This window comes from Diabrotica undecimpunctata, chromosome 9 (genome assembly GCF_040954645.1).
Source record: "Diabrotica undecimpunctata isolate CICGRU chromosome 9, icDiaUnde3, whole genome shotgun sequence".
Lineage (NCBI taxonomy): Eukaryota > Metazoa > Arthropoda > Insecta > Coleoptera > Chrysomelidae > Diabrotica > Diabrotica undecimpunctata.
Window position 1 is genome coordinate 131034137 of NC_092811.1, and position 23461 is coordinate 131057597.

Below are 23461 nucleotides of genomic sequence, written 5' to 3' on the forward strand. Positions count from 1 at the left end.
TCTTTTTTCGTTTGTTGGAGCATGTATATTTATCAGCGATATCATGTTTTCTTTTCCTTTAATTCTAATTGCATACATTCTGTCAGATTTAGCTTCGAATCGTTTTACCTGCTTCATGTCTTCATGCACCAAAAAACCCACACCAAAGTTCATATTATCGCCTTCAATTGTATACAACGTATATGGGCTAATCTTCTCAATGTTGTTTACAGTCATATGTGTTTCTTGTATGGCTATGATGTGCATTTTATATTTTTTAAGTTCTTCTATTAGGTTAATTAATGCTCCGTCCTCGTACATTCCATGTCGCAATGTTTAGGTACGTAGTCTTATACTAGGTGTATTCTGCATTAAATTGTGAAAGGTTTTTTCTGAAATAAGCGATTCCATTATATTTCTCAATAAGTTTTTATTTTGGGTGTTTCCAATGTCGATCCGTTTTTGGCTGAATGAATAATGTTTATGCCATTAAAAAAATAATATGTCCTGCCTTAACGTCATACATGTTACAGAAAAAGATTATTGTTTATAAACTAATCTTGAATAACCTGGAAATAATACTCAAACCGTATACATTGTTATTATTTAAACAGGTTATCAATTTATTATTTCTCTTTTATTTCATTCAATAACTAGCGTAGCAATTCCTGATATAATTGAAATATTAAAAATTTTCCTATAAAATGGGACGATTTTCAGAGCTCATATAACAATTTCAATAAATATTTTGCTTTTTGTCCTACTTTTCAATTCGAGCACATTTTATTCGTCACTCCAATATATTTTCCCTCTATTCGAGGCAATGTTTTAAAATATTTGTACTTCAGTTAGGGATTTGTAGAGTATTTTATAAAGAATGATTGAATTCGTGATGTAAATTTTTTTCACCATTTGTATATAGTATTGTGCGATGTGCGAATTAATGTGAATACAACATAAGTATTACCACCGTGAGGAATTTAAAACCGGTACACAACCTGCTGCATCATCTTCGTAAATTCACATGATTTCAATGGGAATCCATCTTCCTCTGCCATGTGCTAGACCGTATGTTCGCAATTTAAAACTGTTTTATAATGGTGTATTTACTTCGAAAGATATCTATATATGTTTCTAGTTGTACTCGTACATCGTTTTATAGATATAGTGAGTATTAAGGGGCGGCAGTAAATGTTCATACAAATTCTACACATCATTTAAAAACAAACCAAAATAAAAAGAATTCCTTGAAAAACTAAGAAATAGTCAAAATAGCCAAATACATAAAAAAGAAAGGAATAATATCAGTTTTCAGGACAACTTAGGCAAATATATTAATACCAAAAAGAGCCAAAAGAAAAAACAATTAAACAGCGGTGTATACAAACTTAAATGTGGCGACTGCTCAAAAACTTACATCGGTCAAACTGGTAGAACTTTTATCAAACGTCTAGCAGAACATAAAAGGGCTTTCAATAATAGAAAAACAGACTCTACGTACGCACTTCACCTTTTAGATGATAATCATTATTTTATAGACGAATTTCAAATTCTTCACATTTAAAATAAAGGCCTTAAGCTGTCTTTACTAGAATCTATGGAAATCAACAAATTAAAAAATACAGACATAATTCTGAATGATTAACTTGAGACGAACAGTTCTCCTCTCCTCAACTTATTCAGTTAAAGACTATAAAGTGTAAACACATACCAAAACTAGATCACTTGAGAAAGACACTCTGGTCGAAACAGCGGTAGTGATAATCATTTAAAATAAATTTTGTAGAAGTGTTCAAAACTAGAGTTTTCAGTGTTAGGGTGAGAAATTAATGTGACTGGCAATATGGGGATTGTCTGATAGAATTAAAAGACGTTTCTGAGAAAGAAAAAATAATGCAGAATAAATACAAATTAAAAAGTTTGTATAAATCACGATTTGAGTAAAAAAAGAAAGGAAAATGCAGAGCATGATAATTCAAAGAGCAATTGAAGAAAGAAAAACTGGAAAACAAGTAAAAATACGCTATAGTAAGATAAGAATAGAAGGATAGATGTGAAAGTGGAATAAAGAAATTGAAAAATTAGAAAAAGCAAAATACTGATGTGAGGATAGGACTGAAGAAAGGCAATGATTATTGGTTATAATAAGTTGTAAAGTATAAACAGGAAAAATAATAGAAAGGAGAAAAAAAAAACCTGATAGGGGAGCCTAAAAAAGAAAACGCACAGACGAGATGATACTAGCTACCTGAAATATTAGAGGGTCGTTTTATGAGGGAGCGTTTAAAGAGCTAACTAACGAGAAAAAAAAAACGGGTGTGGCAGTCCAGTGGGACTGCCGGTGGAAGTTACACTTCTATACACGCATTCGCCGTTACAAATTTATTTGGGAGTCAATCTGCACAATCATTACATATGTAATTCTATAGGTAAGACATATCAGAAAGAGAAACAGAATTAATAACAACTTACTAACAATGAAGGATTGAATCAATATTTTGATGAAAATGTATATTTTTATTTTCATATATGTATGAAAAGAGTTGAATGCAAATTTTTTTTACACATACTCTGCAGTAAAATTCATTGTTTATTTGGTTATTAATATAATAATACAATTGTGTTTTCATCTTGTTCAGCATTTGTGTTTGGGCATAAAATGTTATGAGTATGATTGTAGATATGCTTTTCTCGATTTGAACTGTCTTTTAGCAAAGCAAGTTCCATATACGAGCTAGACTTTTGCTTATATTTAGTACAAGTTTGTTTTTCGTTGTTAGAAAAGTCTTCTAATTTTATTTTAGAAAACGGTAAAAAGATATTTAAAATACCAAAATTTAGACCTAAAATAATACACTACAATACAGTGCAACATAATTCCATATAACAATACAATACAAATTAAAATGTAATATCCATAAGTATTTAAAAATGACAATAATGTAATAATATTAACAAAAAAGTCCTCCCCGACTGGGAATCGAACCCCGGTCTCCCGCGTGATAGGTGGGGATACTGACTACTACACTACCGAGGACATAACACAAATGTATTTCAAAATTGACAGTTCTGGATCATACAGTGATTTATTGAGATTATTATTTCGAAATACAAAAGAATAATATAATTATGAACATTTAATAAATAATACAAAACATATCACATAAATAATAATATTAATAAATATTTTATTACATGTATAATATTATATGTACATATATCTTTATATAATATATATAATATTAAATTATATATACAAAAGGAACATTTTTATATTCGAGAGAGGAAGAGAGAGAAAATATATCTTCTGTCTCTTTCTTACTCATTATCTTACATATGTAATGATTTCACAGATTCACTCCCATACAAATTTCCAACGTGGAGCGCGCGTATAGAAGTATAACTTCAAAAAATAAAAAAATTATGTTATGGTTCTACAAGAAACTAATCAAATGGAAAACGAAATAAAGGAAGTTGAGGGTATTTAAGAGTGACAGGAAAGACAGGATACTGGGAACAGGTTTATATATTTTTTATATGCTTGTACTTTTTTTTTTATTTTTTTATTCTCATAATCGCATCGACCAAATGGCCATTAGCGAAAAATTAATAGATTACATAAATTTATTTAATTTTGTGATACTTATTAATATCTTTTAAGAAATTTATAATATTGGTGAAATTACAGTCTGCACTTAGAGCTTCTAGAAGTGTTGCTGGTATTTTGTTGTTCATCCATCCATCCAATGGCGCTACAGCCAAATCGGGCCTTGGCCTCCTTCAACAGGCTTCTCCAACCATCTCTATTTACCGCTGTTCTTTTCCATGAACGCGTTCCCAGGCAGTTCCTGGCATCCTCATCGACTTCATCTTCCCATCTCTTTTTAGGTCTTCCAACAGGTCTTTTTCCCTGCATTCTTGCATTTAATAATTTTCTGGGGATTCTATTCTCATGCATGCGGACCACGTGCCCTGCCCATCGTAATCTCTGCAGTTTAGTATGTTGTGCTAGAGTTGGTTCGCTATATTGCTCGTATATTTCTCTATTGTACCTAATTCGCCAGTTGTTGTTTTCACTTATTGGGCCCAGGATCCTACGTAATATTTTTCTTTCAAACACATCTAATGCATTGGCAGATTTCTGTGTCACCACCCATGTTTCGCAACCATAACTTACTATGGGCCTGATTATTGTTTTATAGACCCGGAGTTTTGTTTTCCGGTGTACGTCTCGCGATTTGAATATGTGGCCCATCGCGAAATAGGCTTTATTTGCCAGCACAAGCCTTCTATTTATTTCCGGTTCTTCTTCATTACTTGCGACCAGATCCATTCCTAGGTATGTGAATCTATTTACATGTTCTATATCGTCAATAAAGTGTTGTTGCACCGGTCTATTTGATCTGGTTTGTATGAGTAGTTTTGTTTTATTTGTATTTATTGCTAGCCCTACTGCTTCTGCACTCTGTTTCAACTCAACGTAGGTTTCTTCCGCTGCATTCATTGTTCTGCTCATTTTGTTGTTACTTCGTTGATTATTATAGAGGGGACATTCACATAGTGTGTACGTGTTTTATTGTTAGATAAAAAGATGAAAAACAACAAAGCGCCAGGAGAAGATGGAGTCGTAATAGAGTCTATAATGATGGGCGGACGTGCCCTTTTCAACCAAATAAAAATGTTGTTTAACCTTTGTCTAACAGATTGTTGCATACCGAAAACATGGAACAATGCAGTAACAATTTTACTATACAAGAATGGAGACAAGGCGCACCTAGAAAACTATAGACCAATCAGCTTATTGAACCACATCTATAAAATGTTTACCCGAATACTTACGACAAGAATAGAGAAAAAATTAGATTCCTACCAGCCCCGAGAACAAGCTGGCTTCCGCTCAAAATTCGGAACAAACGATCACCTGCAAACAGTAAAAACCTTAATAAAAAAGTCGCTAGAATATAACAGACCACTGGTGCTTATCTTCGTAGACTTTCACAAAGCTTTCGACACTGTGGAATTAGACTGCATTATAACTGCTCTGAACAATAGTAGAATAGATTACCGGCTCACAAAGTTAGTACAAACATTATACCAAAACGCCACAATGCATGTAAAACTACATGATACCACCAAAAAAATTCATATCAAGCGAGGTGTGAGACAGGGCGACACTCTCTCACCTAAATTATTTATAACGGTCCTCGAATACGCCTTTAAAAGGCTTAAGTGGGAAAATGGAGGAATAGAAATAGATGGAGAAATGCTCAATCATCTGCGTTTTACCGACGACATAGTACTTATTACCGAAGACCTGGGTGAAGCATAACAAATGGTTCAAGAATTAGAAAACGTATCTTCAACAATAGGTCTAAAAATGAACATCAGTAAGACCAAATTTATGACAAATTTAGTTCCCAGCGAACACCTAATCATCCAAAATCAAGTGGTAGAATTGACAGAAAAGTACATATATCTTGGTCATGAAATCAGAATAGGCAAGGACAACCAGACCTGCGAATTTCATCGACGAATAACACTGGTTTGGGCAGCGTATGGTTCACTAAGAGACATCTTTAAGAGCAACATCCCGATAGCTATGAAACGGAAGACATTTGACCAATGCGTTCTTCCTATTATGACATACGGAGCAGAAACTCTCACGCTCACAAAAACATCAGCAGTAAAAATGCGAGTGGCACAAAGGCGCATGGAAAGATCAATTCTCGGCGTAACAAAAAAAAGACAAAATAAAGAATCAAGATTTAAGGAAAAGACCAAGTATCAGTGATGTCGTCGAACGTATAGCCAAGCTGAAATGGAATTGGGCAGGTCACATAGCGAGACTGAAAGACACAAGATGAGCCAGAAAAGAAAACTAATTGACTGGCGCCCACGAGAAGACAAACGCAGCAGAGGACGACCAAAAACACGCTGGATGGACTACAGTAGACGAATATCCAAGAAATGGCAACAAGAAGCACAGAACCGCGAAGAGTGGCGAAAAATGGGAGAGACCTATGTCCAGGAGTGGACAGAAGAGGTTGCATGATAATGATGATGAGGTAACACATTCCATGTCTCTATGCGGGTTTTTATCTTTGACTTTGACACACTACATTTATTTTTCCACGCACCTAATATTGAATTTTTATATAAGTTTTTATATTCAATGATACGATGTGTTCAGAAACATCACTCACAATCGTTTATTTAGCACTATAGTCAGCAATTTCGTTTTTTCCCATATGGGATGGAATCCAGATGAAATTTATCTCATTATGATTGATATGAGTCTGATAAAGGACAGTTTTAATTTTTTTTAATAGCAGGTTTTTTGGTAAGAGTTGTCAGATGCTTGGTATGGCACTAAGTGAGTCTGTTAAGATAATATATTTGCTGTTTATTGTCAGATTAGTTAGTTCTATGGCGCGAGAGAAAGCATACAGTTTGGCTGTATATATAGTACTAACACTAGCTTCTTATAGCGACTAAGGATTTTTCTAAAATGGGAAATAATTAAATCATGATTAGTGGAGTTTTTGTCAAATGACGTAAGTTCAAAGTTATATTTTATGATTGTATGCGTTAAATCCAAGGTGGATTATGATCAGGTGTGTAAGGAATACATTCAGGTAGGACAATGTCAGATCGATGCAAATGATCTTTCATTCTTTTATAGAAAGGTTTAGCAGAACGGGGAATTGGGTTTGTACCTTTGAGTAAAATATATATTTTTTTTCGGTTCTCTCTAAAATTTTTCTATTTTTTTATTTATTTTGTCCTTTCCGTAAATTTTTGATTTTCTCCATCATATCGTTTATTTCAAGCAAAATTTCTTGCATCATTTACATCGTTTCATCTTTATATAGCACATAATTCGAAGAAGATGGTTTAAAAAAACCACAAATGACAAAAAGTGTTTATTTTTGCCAAATTTGCCCCAAAAATAGAACTTGCGATACCTATTTTTATTCTTCGTTCACAAATTGTTGAGAACACGAAATATGCCTCAAACTCATTAAACGGTCGTAAATCATAGGCGTTCCTAAGGTGTTTATTCATTAAATAATAATATAATGTTTTAATACTGTTATATATAATATTGATAATATTTTAATACTAATATATTTAGCAAAAAAACAATTAAAACTTTCACGACTAATGTTGGTTATTATATTATAATAATAAAAATAAGAATTTAACCATTAACAATTTTGTAAATAAGAATACCTTATCTCTTTGGATATTTCAATACTAATCTTCGCGTTTAATCACTTTACTAGAAAACCTGCAATTCATATCCGAAGGTACTATTCGTTGCAAGATAATTAGGATGGAATTCCCCAGATTTTTAATAATATAATTATATTCGAAACTTAACTTGAAAGGGTGAAGTTATTACGAACGAAAACAATTTTTTTGTTTAGTACTTTTTTGATCGCATGTAATTTACGGCTCGTCGGTGTTTCCGCGTCTACGGCAGTAATTAGCGTCTCGAATATTTCTTTTGCGTATTATATGCAGTGCGTGAGTGATTTTTTATTCCATATACCTATACATGAACACATACCACCAAATTCAATTATAGTATTAGATAATGCACCTTATCATTCACGACTAGTAGAAAGACTTCTAACGAATGCGTGGAAGAAACAGGATATTCTTGACTGGCTGCGGAATAAGTATCTGCCTTACGAAGATGGAATGGTAAAAGCAGAACTTTTAAAAATTGCCCGGCAACACAAATCTAAGTTCAAGAAATACGTAGTTGACAAAATGGCGGAAAGCCGAAACATCACAGTCTTTAGACTTCCACCCTACCACTGCGAAATAAATCCAATTGAACTCATTTGGGCACAAATGAAAAGTTATGTGGCTAGAAAAAATACGTCATATAAAATACAAGCTGTACGTGAATTGTTATACGAGTCTTTATAACATATTACAAAACAAAACTGGAAAGATGCAGTAAGACATGTAATAGAAGAAGAACAAAAAATGTGGGATCTTGATAACATAATTGATGCGACCGTAGAGATTATTAACCTAATTATTAACTCTCAAGACGACTCGGATTCCGAATTTGATCCTATTTATTTTGAATTTGAATAGTTTTCTAATCGTAATTATATAAGGTAAGTAATAGTAGTTGTAATCGTAAGGTATTAAAGGGGAAAGGCGCAAAATGTCGCCTGTCAAAATGTTCAATGTGTTTTAAATGTATCCATTTTTTTTCAAATCCTGAGAAAACTAAAAAGCATTTTTGAAAAATTTAAAGGCAGAATGAAATATTTTTTAGAATAAATAAAAAGTTTCTTTTGCATGCAATATTTTCAATTAAAAATTATACTATATTTTCTCTCTTATTTTCACCCCTGTTACATAACATATTAAAATAAACATTGTAGAAGTTTTCAGGGACTTTCTGCCCTGAGTGATAATGTAATCTTTCATTCTGCGTTTAAATTTTTCAAAAATATTTATTAGTTTTCTCCGGATTCGAAAATAATGGATACATTTAAAACACATTGGAAATTTTGCCAGGCGACATTTGGCGCCTTTTTCCTTAATTAAATAAATGTATCTTTTACAAATGGCAAGAAACTTTTTATTTTTGAATAAAATAAATAAGTTTTATTAAAAAATACAATTTACATAAGTACAATTTAAAAAATATATTTATTTAGTTCAAATAAATGTTTCAATCATATACTCTACGATACTGGTCGTTCATCTCTAACCATTCAAAATACCCCCGTAATAGGATTATAAGGTATTGTATTCCTTCAGATATAAGGTGGGTTAGTCGAAAACGTCTTAAACCGTCAGTTTTAGGTTGGTTTTTACTATTATATCGTATTACCTATCCTCTCTGTATTTCCGTTTTCTAATTAGGGTTAAACTTGTAGTGAGCTATCAACAAATTGTGAACCGACTGTAACTTTTTCAATTTTGCCTCAAATTGTTGATAATAAATTATGTGGCATTCGTATAAAAAATATTTAGGTTTTTTGTTTCAAATGACACAAGGAATAGATTTAACTTTATTTGATTTAGGTAGTTGCCTTTTTTCTGGGTTATTCTGTCTTTTTGTGCATCTTTGTATGGTGCTCCATTCGCCTATTAGATACTGATGATGTAAATGGCTTATCCGTCAGTTGCATCACAATTCGTTTCGAGCATGTCATCACGTTTATTACTTATATTATCACGAGTATTATTATATTGCATATTAAAATATACTTCAAGCATAAAATAACGTTTTTAATATCGAAAAAACAAACTAATATATCTTAAATTGAAAAGAGAAACTCACCACATGTACATCAATTCCTAAATTTTAAATTAACATTTTCTTTTTTTCTCACCATGAAAGTCATCATAGAAAGTTCCAGTTTAATCACTAACCATAATACTTTTCGTAAATTGATGTGTCGTCCAAATTATTATCTGAAGTGGATATTGTAATCATCGTTGACCATTAGACACGCTGAATGGTTATTTTCTTTTTTATTTAATTAAAATAATCTGATCTACTTATCTTTTGGGTACATCTAATGTTTCATTACCAAGAAATTGATTAGTGGAAAAAGGTTCTGCTAGAAAATATTGCAAATATTTAAATATTGTTTTATATTTGTCTATATTGTCTATATATATCTGCAAGTTTCAGATTAAATAAAATACTTTTATTGAACATTTTCTGATCTCATCCATCCTTATAGATCTTGACATTTATATTATTCTTGAGATTATCATTTCATGTATAAGTATCTTTTTGTTGTATTAAATAAACCAAGTACCAGCCAAAACGCAGACGCAATGACATAACAATTAGCTATCTTCCCTAATGGATCAAAAAATATGTTCAATCAGCTTATCAATCAAAACTTTTTGAAGTTATACTTATATACGCGCGCTCCACGTTGGAAATTTGTATGGGAGTGAATCTGTGAAATCATTACATATGTAAGATAATGAGTAAGAGAGAGACAGAAGATATATTTTCTCTCTCTTCCTCTCTCGAATATAAAAATGTTCCTTTTGTATATAAAATTTAACATTATATATATTATACAAAGATATATATACATATAATATTATACATATAATAAAATATTTATTAATATTATTATTTATGTGATATGTTTTGTATTATTTATTAAATGTTCATAATTATATTAGTCTTTTGTATTTCAAAATAATAATCTCAATAAGTCACTGTATGATCCAGAACTGTCAATTTTGAAATATTTCTATGTTTTGTCCTCGGTAGTATAGTAGTCAGTATCCCTGCCTGTCATGCGGGAGACCGGGGTTCGATTCCCAGTCGGGGAGAATTTTTTTATTAATATTATTACATTATTGTCATTTTTAAATACTTATGGATATTGCATTTTAATTTGTATTGTATTATTATATGGAATTATGTTGCACTGTATTGTAGTGTATTTTTTTATGTATATTATTGTCATTTTTAAATACCTATAAATATTGCAGTTTAATTTGTATTGTATTATTATATTAATAACAAAATAAACAATGAATTTTACTGCAGAGTATGGGAAAAAAAAATTTTGCATTCAAATCCTTTTATACATATATGAAAATAAAAATATACATTTTCATCAAAATATTGATTTAATCCTTCATTGTTAGTAAGTTGTTATTGATTCTGTTTCTCTTTCTGCTATGTCTTACCTATAGAAATAAATATGTAATGATTGTGCAGATTGACTCCCAAATAAATTTGTAACATGCGTGTATAGAAGTGTAACTTCCACCGGCAGTCCCACTGGACTGTCACACCTGTTTTTTCCGTTTATTTACTATTACAGTCAGTTTATAAATGACCAAGGTGTCAAATTTCTCGATGTCAAGGATCCGCTGTAACTCTTGTTGATATTTTAGCAACCCATTACATGATTCTGATTTCACTAGCCATTTCTGATTTTGGGAACAGCACCCTTCAGCGCTATGTTCCAGGAGAGTAACCCTTTCACTCAATGTTTTTAGTTCATTTAGTATGAGCTGCAGAGTTGAGTCTGGTTCTTTCTCATTCCGATTTTCCATTTGTAGATTTGCATTGTTGGTTTTTAATGCATCGCTATATTTATTATTTACAATACCTCTCCCTGTTGGTTTCCAATTAGTAAATTTTCTTTATTTTTAGTTACTCTTCTTTCAGGATGATTTGGTAGGTTCACGGTTTTTGTATTTTGGTTTTTTTTTATTTTCTGCATCTCTTTTGCGTGCATGAACGCATGCTCGCAAAAGAGATGCAGAATGAATGCATTTTGATTCTGCGTTTTTTGAATTGTCACAATCTTTAGTTAAATGTTTTTTTATGCATTTCACACATCTTGGGCCTTTGGCACAGTGTTTCCAAATATGCCCATATCCTTGGCATCTCTTACATTGTGGCACTATTTTATTATTATTATTATTATACATAAGCAAGGACAGTCCCTATTATGCCCAAAAACAAAGAAATTTTATTAGTAACCTACTAGCAAATTACAAAATTACAAAAAAATAACAAAGTTAAAATTTTTGGTTTAAAAGAAAAACAATATTTTAATTATAATGTAAACCGGCCAAGTCTGTTTTTGAACGAGTTGGTAGAGGAGCAGAGACAATGTTATTATTAAGGTTATTCCAGCACTTAGATATTCCAGGAATATCTAATAGCGTAATGTTAATTTTGAAAGTTGTGGTAATAATATTAGATAAGTAAATGCATGCACCGCCACCCACACGATTTTCTCTGTCTTTACGATATATTGTATATCCATTTACATTAACAGATGAGTCAGGAATTGAGGATTTTAACCAGGATTCGGCAATACAAATAATGTCCGGTTTAAGAAGTTGCACTGTGCATACAAATTCGTCAAACTTAGCGGAAAGTGAATCTAAATTAGTATATAGAAATAGCCAGTCATTAAATTAGCCGCTAGAAAAATTATAAATGAAATTTCGTGATTCTGGGAGTGCCATTAATGTATTTAATAGTTAAATCATGTACACCGTTTGCGAGTTTCTAGTTCACTTCAGAGTTCTTTTAACCCTTAACTACCATGGCCAAAAATAGTAACATTTGTACCATGGCAGGGTCAAATTGGACCCCCCATTGTTTTTTGTATCAAAAAATATTATTTTTTTAACTTGTTTTATTTTAAATTATTTTGTTTACAGCTACTTTTACATTTATATAAAAATAAACGAATTTGGTTAATTAGATATAACTTTATTTAAAAAAAACTTTTGTATTCATTCAAATTAACATAGCTATGCACTTTCTCGAATTGTCAGAAAAATATTGTTCTGAAGCTATTTTCTTGTGGCATTTTAAATTAATTACTATTTAAATGGGAATAAGCCACAATTAAAGGTTAAAATACGTTTATTGACGTTTCAATTTCCACTTCGGAAATTGTTCTTAAAATACAAACATTAGTGTCAATAAACGTATTTTAACCTTTAATTGTGGCTTATTCCCATTTAAATAGTAATTAATAAGAAAAATAATAACAATGTGCAGTTTTTTTATATCCAATTGTGAAATCTAGGTATCATACCTCCTACCGAAAATAAAAAAAATCGATTTAGATTTCGTATCTCAAAAATGACAAGCATGATTTTACCTTAATTTTCAACACAGCTTATGCATAACGTCTGTATGCGGGAATGATTTTTGCAAATAAAATCTCGACATTTATCGCAGGATGAGCTTTCTTTCTTTTGGTTTTTGGAATATGGACATATTTTACACCTTCCCCTCTTTTTTCGTCGTTGTGGCTCTGGATTTGCGGCAGGCATTGGTTCCTGAAGTCCGGAAACTTTAAAAATGGCACTACGAATTTCTCTCGGTAAACAAGTTTGCTGAGCTCTACGAGTTAAATGGGCCTTAATAAGTTCTTGACCTAAAGTGGTTAGAAACAATCTTCTTTCCAATATTTGATTTTGCCGAACTCCATTAAAAATTACGTTTGCATTTAATCCTGCAATGTCCAAAATACGAAACCATATTACTTGAGGCCATCTACGAGTTCTTCTGCCAGTTTTATAGCATGCACATTTCTTATCCAATGAATCCACCCCACCTTTTGTCTCGTTGTAAAAATTTATAATCTCTGGCTTTCCATTAACCATTGTATTGGAATGATGCATAGTTGACACTAACAACACTGCACGATTTTTCTTAGGAACAAAAGATACAAGGCTCTCTCTTCCTGTAAAACCAAATAAGGCAGAATTAGGTGGCCTGTTTTTTTTGGGGTTGAAATTCAGCAGGAACCTCTCTTTTATTTCTTTTTAGAGTTCCAACATATGAAATTTTATGACTTCTCAGTTCTTTTATGAGCTCAATGGACGAAAACCAATTATCTGCTATTATGTTTCTATTTGTACCAGAAATTGGTGGAATAAGTGTCAAAACATCTAGAGTGGGGATGGATAACTTTTTTGGATTTGCTCTGCGTGTATCTTTTCCAGTATATATAAAACCATTTAGCAAATAATGTGTCTTAGAGTCTACTAAACACTGCATTTTCAGACCGTATTTGTCTGGCTTATTTTTGAGATACATCTTGAATTGGCACCTTCGTCTAAATGCAATAAGCATTTCATCTATTGTGAGATATTCACCACAGCTATAATTGGACTGGTAATTAATTATAAACATATTAAAAATATTGGATATAGCTGCCAGTTTATCTCCGTGCGCAATACGTTCTTGTCTAGTAGCTGGGTCGTCAAAACAAAGGCTTTCAAGCAAAAAATAAAATCGGTTTAGTGACATGGTTGCTCGAAATATATCACGGCCAGTCCCATTCGTAGCAAATAAAGACATTAAATCTTCATTATTGGATTTAAATACCCCAGCTAAATATAATAAGCCTAAGAAGGCCTTTAATACAATTATGTCAAGATGATTGGTATATTGACACGATAAATTGTGTAAAAATATATTTAGAAGCCATATTAGTTATTCGTTCATTGGTTTTCTCAAGAATTTCTTGCAATATATCGTGGCTAATAATACATTCCCAAGCATCAACTGGTTTCTCTGGCATACTAGCTCGAGCTTTTCCAATAACACCAGGTAAATGACTAATTAAATTATGCTTACGTGTACGAGAAAAGGTGGGGGAAGTTTTAGACCACTTGTACCTATTTTTGCCATAAAACACATCCCTTGAGTCAGTTATATCACTTTCTTCACCCGAATATTCACTACCAGTTTCGGAATTATTAGTTTGCCAATTTTTTTTGTCATCATCGTCCCATTCCTCTTCACTGTCTGTTTCGTGATCACTGTGTTCACTAGCCTGGTCTAAAAACGCACTGTCACTATCTAGTCCATTGTCCATAATTTTTTGTCCCTCCTCTTCAAGTTCTTTCTGTGTCAGAGGACGTTTATTGCGACTACACCCCGCCATTTCAAATTACTCATTAATTACACTAGAAACACTTATACCATAAGCGGGTCAAAATTGACCCTATGCGTGCCTAACTCTGCAGTAGTAACAGATAAACTAACGGAATTTTCGTAGATCGATAAATCACCTAGACCTTTCGTAGGTCGAAGATTAGCAGAAAGCGCGCAATGCTCAATCTATGTTTCGGTAGCGAAACTTGGCATTAAAATCGCGGGGGGTCAATTTTGACCCCGACATGGTACTTAAGGGTTAAACGTTAAAATTGTTAGATGGGCGTCTTGTCGTAAATTATTGAGAATTTTTCCGTGGCATTGTTCTCCAAAAGTTTTGCTTTATTTCTCAGAATATCTTTAACGTGGTATTCCGAATATTCCGAACTCATTACTACCTTTATTATTCGGGAAAATCGTTGGTTCGCTTTGCCGACTCTGTAAAAGGTGATTTGCTTTTCCCGACAGCCAACAGTTTCCAAAACAAGCTTAACCTTATTCGCGTCGTCATCTTTTCTACGTTGTGCAACTCTTAACTGGCAGCATCTCCAGTCCTAAAATGTTTTTCATCCCATAAATCTCATTGACATCTCCATCTTGTCTAAAGGTAACTATGAATATGTCTAATGGCTGTTTGGTTTGCTATTTAAATTTATTGTAGATCAACAACAATATCTTTCTCTGAATAACAGTAAGGTATTATTTTCATTATAACTTTAAACGGCCTGTCTTGCTTATATTTAAAAAAAGAGTGGTATTAATAATTTTCCTCATTTAAAGCTCTTGTTAACTTTCTATATTGTTCACCATCTTGAACTATAATTTTTATTACATCAATATTAACAATTAATCAAAACAGCATGAGTATGCTTACATTATTATAAAAAAAAATACAAAATAATGAGACATAGTAAATAAGAATTGCCGTATGGAACTCAAACGTTCTCAAAAACCACGTTCGCCAATAAGATTATTTTTAAACATTAATAAAATAGATAAACTGTTAATATCAGAGAATCACTCAACTGAATAAATTGACTTTCAAATAGCAATACTGTTGTATTTACTATGCAAATCATTCTGATCCGCATGCATGCTCAGCCATCATCGTAAAATCTAGCTTGAAGCACTATGCCATAAAGCGTTATTTTACAAAGTATCAAAACTTTTCGTGTGATATCCTAATTTGTTTGATATTACTCTTGCTATGAGTTGTAAACAAAATACTCGTTTGGTTTATTTATGGGCTATATTTATGAACACCATTACCATTAGACATTTTAATTACAGTTATTTGCTTTTCTTCAGTTATCATTTCTTCCACCGAGCTATATTTCCAGTCACTGAACTTTTTCCTGCAAATACTAATCAATGCGCCAAGTCACTGAAGCAGCAATGGAAAATTATGAATATTAGTATAAAGTGCTGCTCTACGAGGGTTATTGGATAAATGTGTGGCCTATTCGACCACGTACTAATTCTAACAACAAAAAACAACAAAATTGAAATTTCGTGCTCCATTTTCAACATTTAAAAAGGTAGTTGTCACATATGTATTATTGTGAAAATTATAATAGAATATTGTTTATACAGTGTTACGAATCACATTAAAAGTTTTTTTTTTTTTCGTGAAAAATGACTTTGGCAAAGCCAGTTAGCTAGACTTGTAACATTGAAAGTTGATTTACGGAGTAATTGCTGAGCGTAGTATTTTCCTTCTTCAAATCTGATCTCCGTTATATAGATTGGCAGTAACGGTGGTCACCAACTTCAAATCAACTGCTCTAAAAATGTGTCTTGAACTGCAACCATATTATTCTTTGAGGTTTTTCAGCCAAGATATTCGTCTTCTTTCCATAGTCTTCTTCTTCTTTTTATGTCATATTTGTCCTAGACAATATGCAATATTTTTCTGTATAAAATATACAGTGATGAGTGTCTTACCACCCGGCTTTTTAACGTAAGAGATAGAAAACACAGTTACCTTGTGAAATAAAAAGAGATGAAACTCGTAGAGGTGAGAAATAATCGGAAAAACCTATAATTTATATTACATTACATTACCACTAACGATAGTCTCACACCTTTAGACGTTAGATTCGAGCTAAATCACCTCGGTCATAATTATTATGAGTAACGTCGAATGTGTGACGTATTTCCATTTTTTAATTTCGCATAAAGTATTGTAAAAACTGATTGACCACAATAAAGCAAAAATGTGTAGTGATTATTTAATCTAAAGTTTTAAATTATTAACCAAGAATAATTTCTACTATGATTTGAGGAGTTTTATACACTCTTGTCACGAAATAATTATAAATCCTTCGTGGATTAGTGGTAAGAATTCGACATTGCGATACAGACATCGCAGACGATTAGAGTTCAAAACCCACATGTGGTTTCATTTTTTTTTTAATAATTTGAAATTATGCAAAGATCGTTTTGCTTTGAATCACTAAACAAAACTAAACAAAAACTAAAGTTAAAACAAAAAATCTTATTGACAAATAGTATCGTCGTACTTTCGAAAATAAAGTAAAAACTTTTAAAGAATGTTTAAATACGTAAAAATTCTACAAAAATAAAAAAATATACGTTGCCACTAATCAATCGATTAGGAAAAGTCGCACTGAGATATTCACTGACGATGCGAGAATTATGTGCAGGACAACCATCGTGTTGAAATCATATGGAATCGAAAGGTATTGGTAAATTACAAAGGCCTGGGACAATTTTATTTTGCAGAAGTTCCAAGTATTTCCGCCCAGTCAACATACCGTCTATAAAAAATGGACCAATGACATGATTTCCTATTATGCCTCCCCAAACATTTACTTTTTGAAGACGCTGGGTACGAGCGACATAAATCTGACGAGGATTTCCTCGAGATCAATACCTAGCATTGATTGAATTGTGACGGCCATGCAATGAAAACGTACATTCATCGGTGGACAAAACGTTCTCTAAAAAATGTTCATCTTGATGTGATATTTCCATTGCAGTTTAACAAAATTCTAAACGTCTATATTGATCCCCAGGGAATTGTTCGTTGGATTTATGAAGTTTATAGGGACGGTATCGATGTCTTTACAAAATTTCACCTACTCTAAATCTTGGAATTCCACATTGTTCTCCGAGACGAGGTGTTGATTGGGTAGGATTTTGCTCAATACTTGCACAAATCAAAGTGTCCCTTAGTTCCAAATCTGGATTTACCTCCCTTCGTCTGCGAACTCCTCTTGGATCGAACACGGATCCATAAATAAAAAAATTACGTATAATAGACTGAATTGTTGATCGTGCTGGAGCCGGCCTATTTGGAAACATATTTACAAATTGTTGTCTACTCATGTTGTCTGATAATCCATTTACATGCCAGACAGCAATTTGCACTTTTTCCTCGACCGTTAAAATCCTTTTCACGAATTGTTTTTTCAATAAAAAGTTTCTGTTTACCGTAAAAAACACTTCTCGATGTGTTATTATTTGATAACTTGAAGGCTTGATGATTTGGTTAGCTATAAATCAGGTAGCTGTTCGCGCGCATCCATTCCAATGTCGTCAATTGTTTTGAAAATCATTACCTGTACAGAGGAATTGATATTAACACTGAGAATTAAGTGATGGATTTGACATTAAACAGTCTTCAATGGATTATTTTCCATTCACAACTGAAGACTGTAAAACTGGAATTGAATTTGAAATATTTTGTATTTCTATTTTATAACATTGAAATAAGAATAAATTGTAAATAATGAGTTTTTCGAAAACTTGTTACCTAATATGTATCATATTTTCTATTATTTTTGATTGAGTAAAACAAAAATTTTACCCTTGGTGTGAATTGAATCTCAGTCTTCTTATCGATAGACAACGTCTCTAACTATTACACCAATTCTAGAGACAATAATTGTTTTCGGACTGATCATACCTATTTAGTTTAGTCAAATATTTCAGTTGAGTTATTTTTATTATTAAATAAATTTAAAGATTTATAATTTAATGTTTTTTACTATAATATATCTTAATATATTTAATCATTTATTCTAACATCAGAAATTATTAAAATAAAATATTATCGAGGTCATCCGTATAATTATGACTGAAGTCAAATAGACACGTCTAATAACTAGCCTTATCTCGTACTATCTTACAACTTAATCTGTCTTCTATCCTTTCCGCTATTTTGCCGGGTGGTAAGACACTCATCACTGTATATCGTATAAAAGATATTGCAATTTTTTTTCGTTTATTGTCGCTTTAACTTCTTTTTTCGTTGAAAATCCGTTACATGCGACACTAAAACATGTTGTACACAAGGTGGATTACGTTCTAGAAAACTAAGAGGTGGCGCTAGATTAACTATTTGATATAGAGGGTGAATTCGACAATACTTCTTACAAACAATCACAAAACAATTTCGTCTGAAAGGAATAGACGAAGCAAGCTGCAGATGGATAGATTGCATTCTAAAGAAGGCGTTTTGTGTTTGTATGAACTTCGTAGATACGGTGGCCTACCTAGAATTTTCCTGGGGAGGGGGTTTAATTGAGCACCAAAATTTTTTTTGTGAGACCTAGATTTTGAGTCCTTAAAATGTGGGCTTTAGTTTAATTTAAAGTACTTAAGATAGCAGTACCAAAGATTCCGGTATCTTTTATCCTGCCTACCAACTAAAACCACCCTCTCCTACTTGTTGGCGGTTAACTGTGACTCGTACCGTACTCCGAAAGTGGGATGGCTGCTGTAAGGCTGACGACATTTTTGGAACACTCCCTTCTCTTATCTAGATCGCTTTTTTTCATATGTGGAAAATTAATCAGGGGTAAGAGATCTATCGATAAAAGCTTGTGTTTCTTTGATAGGCCGTATAGTTAATGTACGTCCCCCATATTCTCTACTGACCATATAGTCCCTCAGTTGTTCCAGATTGCATTACAGATATATAACTCAATATATTTTTACTAATCCTCATGTTATTGTGTAAATTGCATTTAATATTTCGATAAAATTTTGTCTTATTTTGTTCTTAAATAAAACTAACTAACACGAGAAATCACTATAAACTTTCTTCTTAAAACAAAAGTTTTAAAACAGTTTTGAGAAAGTATAATATCATAAAAATATTGGAATGGGTTATAAAAATAAATATAAGGAAAATATGCAGATGTCGTGTGAACTACAGAAAGCACTTTAAATCCAATAACAACCTAAAGGCAGATAAAACAACGAATGATGAAAAATATACAGAATGAAACGTTCCTAATAATACTTGTTGTGTTGAAAATTTTTAATTAATCCCTCAAAATACTGGAAGATTCGTAAGATGACATTTATATAAATATATCATGCCATAATACTGGTTTTACTGTTGTACACAAACAGTATACTTATGAATAAAAAATGTGAAAAATGCCATAAATTATTGTAAGCGAAAGTGTTGCATAAATATTTAAAAACCACATTGTGAAAGTTTGGCCATCATTTTAATCGATACTATACAATATGGAATTTTTAAACAACCTTAAAGTAATAATAAAAATACAAATTTTTTGAATAAAACGTATAAACTTGTGTATACAAGTAACTTTATGCAATCATTACAGAAATAAATCGATGAAATTTAAACTTATTTTTTATCATTGAGTAATACATACGAACATAATCGTCAAGATGCTTATCGGGAAGTGCCAGGCTATTGCTGCTACTGAATATAAGAAACAGTCGAACAGATAATCCATCAAAATAGAATCCTCCTCCTCTATCCTTTATCCTTCGTAAGGATGTGGTGACGTTATGGTATTTGACGAAAGGTTGCTATCCATTCTTCTCTCTCCTGGGCGCGATGTGCTGCCTCAGACAGAGAGATTTACCGGTGGCGCACTTTATTTGCTCTGACCATCGGAGTGTCGATCTTCCTCGAGTTCTTTTACCTATTACCTTGCCTTCAACCACCAACCTCTCCATGCCTTCCATTCGTCCAGTAATGTGTGCAAAGTACCTCAATATATTTTGGTTGATGATTGTGGTAAGCCTAGTATTGATGTCGAGTTCTGTCAATATTGAGACGGTTGTGCGATGTGCTGTCCAGGGTATGCGCATCATTCTACCAGCCACTTGAAGACACTTTGACCTTTGATCTCTGACGTCATAAGCCCCATCTACATTCGTCGCCACTCCACGCTCAAGCCGCTCAGCTCATGCAAACTGCTTAAAATTGGTTAAAGCTGTTCAAGACCTGATCAAGAGCTGTTCGAGACCTGTTCAAAACCTGATCAAAACCTGTTCAAGACCTGTTCAAGACCTGTTCGAGACCTGATCAAGACCTGTTCGAGATCTGATTAAAACCTTTGAACAGGTCACGAACAGGTCTTGATCAGGTCTTGAACAGCTTTAACCAATTTTAAGCAGTTTGCATGAGCTGAGCGGCTTAAGCGTGGAGTGGGGACGAATGTAGACGGAGCTTGTGACGTCAGAGGTCAAAAGTCAAAGTGTGTTCAAGTGGCTACCCTTCTACTTACGTAGAATAAGATCACCCCTACGGATTTTTGTTCGGATCTACAGAATGACACAGAATGCTCTTCTAAAATTGCTCCAGTACTATTTTATTTCACGTAGGTTTTCAACGGTGTTGTCTCAACATAGTAGAGAGAAAGCATTTATTGGTTTATAAAACTAATAAAATTTTCACTTTAAGAGTAACTTAAAACTACTGGATTGGTATGTTTTATAATCAAGGATTGCTCGACCAACAACAGCTTCAACAGAATTTTGCATCATAACATATCGTTAAATTTATATATAAATTTTTTTCTTACAGGCAAAATCTAAATTCAGATTTCACTGACAGTGCTTTGGGATCCACAGATAAAAGTCCCCTTCCTTATGGCAATTTTCAGCTACGAGATACAACGGTACAATCTATCCTCTCTCATCCTCGTTATGGTCCTAAGTAAGTACTTCCATTATTTATATATTTAATTATTTTTAAGTTAAATATGTTGTACAAACAAATAGTTGTTAGCAAATAAACAAAGAAGAAATTCCCTGATGAACCAGAGGTGGTGCTCAGGGATTACACTCATTTACCCTATTCAAATATCTGTTTTACAGTACCATGAGGTTGATAATATAAAATATTATTACAAAGTATAGAGTATAGTATTATTTATATGATGAATTTAATTAAAGAAGATGGCTTCAAAAATTTCTGATCCAGCGTTCAATTATGTTGAATGAGTTGATTTTTCTCATGTAAGTTCTATAGATCTCGAGTAAACAGTTAAATTTTCTTTAAATAAAGGGTGTGAAATTGTGTCTTACAATTGATGTATAAGCACTAGTAATTTGGATATAGTCATGAACTTTTCTTCTAGTGCTGTAAGTATGATCAATTGATTTTATTACATGTTTATTTCTGTATGTAAGCAAAATTATGTTTAGTAAATATCACTGTCTAATAATAAAAATACCTACTTGCTAATAAAGAAGTTCTGATGAATATAAGCGAGATTTTTTTAGCATTATTTTCAAAAACCTTCCTTTTAGCATTTCGAGTTTACTCAAAGGAGAAGCATATGTTCCAGCCCATGCTAAAAGACGTGACTATCAAAGACGTATACTATCTTTACGTAAGACAAATTAAGGATTGCTGAGATCTGTATAGTAACATTCTTAGGATTTTACATACCATAATAATATGTACATCCCACTTCAAGTGACAATCAATATAAACGCCTAAATGTTTTATTTATTTTTCCCTATTTATTTTAATGTACGCGTTATTATAGCTTAGATTGAATTCCTAGAAGTCGGATAAATTATTTTTGTATATTGAGAATAGTATGACTCTGTGACTGAATGACTGAATTGAGAATGGTATATTGGGAATGGTATGAGAATGGTATGAAGTTTTATCAGTATTAACTGTCAGTAATTTCCTATTTAGCCATACTAGAACCTTTATAGCTTCTGTTTCTGCTAAGGCTTTAAGCTTATTCCAAGAATAACTAAAAGTGTAAAGTATGACAAGTATTGTCAGCAATACAAATAATCTTTCCATGTATTTTTATTGCTGCTAGATAATTTATTCTTCTTCTTCAGCCTTAATTAATCCAACTTTGGACATAGGCCTCTCTCAAATCAATCCAGTTTCTTCTATTTTGCGCCACTTGCTTCCAGTTGTGTCCAGTTGTATCTTCTTAATGTCATCGGACCATCTCATTTGTGGTTTTCCTTTGCTTCTCTTTCCTAACCATGGTCTCTACGGTTGTATTTCGTGGTTCCATCTTTTATCCTTTAGTCGGGCATTGTGTCCTGCGTAGCTTCATTTTAATTTGCCAGCATTTTCTCCTGCGTCTATTACTTTGGTTTTACATCTAATCCATTTGTTTGTTTTTTGTCTATAAGTCTCACCCCGAGCATTGATCTTTCCATCGCTCTTTGTGCTTTTACTATTTTATCCATATTAGACTTGGCGAGTGTCCACGTCTGTGAACCATACGTGAGTATAGGGAGGATACACTGATCGTAAATTCTGGTTTTCAAATATTGTTCTATTTTAGATCCAACTCTGTTTGCCAAATCCTGCCCACGCTAACCTTATTCTTCTGGTAATTTCGGCAGATTTTCTTTGTTAACTTTCATTATCTGTCCCAGGTAGATGTATTTGCTTACTGCTTCTAAATTTATGTCGATCATTGTTTTTTCCAAGTTCATCTTAAAACCTACTTTTTCCGAAGCTTAAAATAGTTGCGTCATCATGGTCTGTAGTTCTTCGAAACTTGTAGCGAATATTACAATGTCATTAGCGTATCTCAAATGACTCAGTTTTCTTCCATTAACATTTATTCCTTTATTTACCCAGCTAATGTCTTTGAACATGTCTTCCAGTCCAAGTGTGAATAGCTTTGGTGAGATAACATCTCCCTGGCGAACTCCTCTGTTGATTGGTATAGCTTTGGTTTTCGCATCTATTTGTATTGTCATTGTAGCTTTCTTGTAAATATTATGCATGAGCATTCTGTATCTGGAGTCTATCTTGCA

At 32.6% G+C, this 23461-nt stretch overlaps 1 protein-coding gene across 1 annotated transcript in view; it reads left to right on the forward strand.

Moving 5' to 3' along the window:
• Positions 1 to 23461, forward strand: part of LOC140451471 (ATP-binding cassette sub-family G member 8) — a 102511-nt gene that overhangs the window by 38111 nt on the left and 40939 nt on the right. The window contains exon 3 of the mRNA XM_072545293.1: positions 21237 to 21368. Within this exon, the coding sequence (XP_072401394.1) occupies positions 21237 to 21368 (132 nt within the window). The remainder of the gene's footprint in view (positions 1 to 21236; positions 21369 to 23461) is intronic.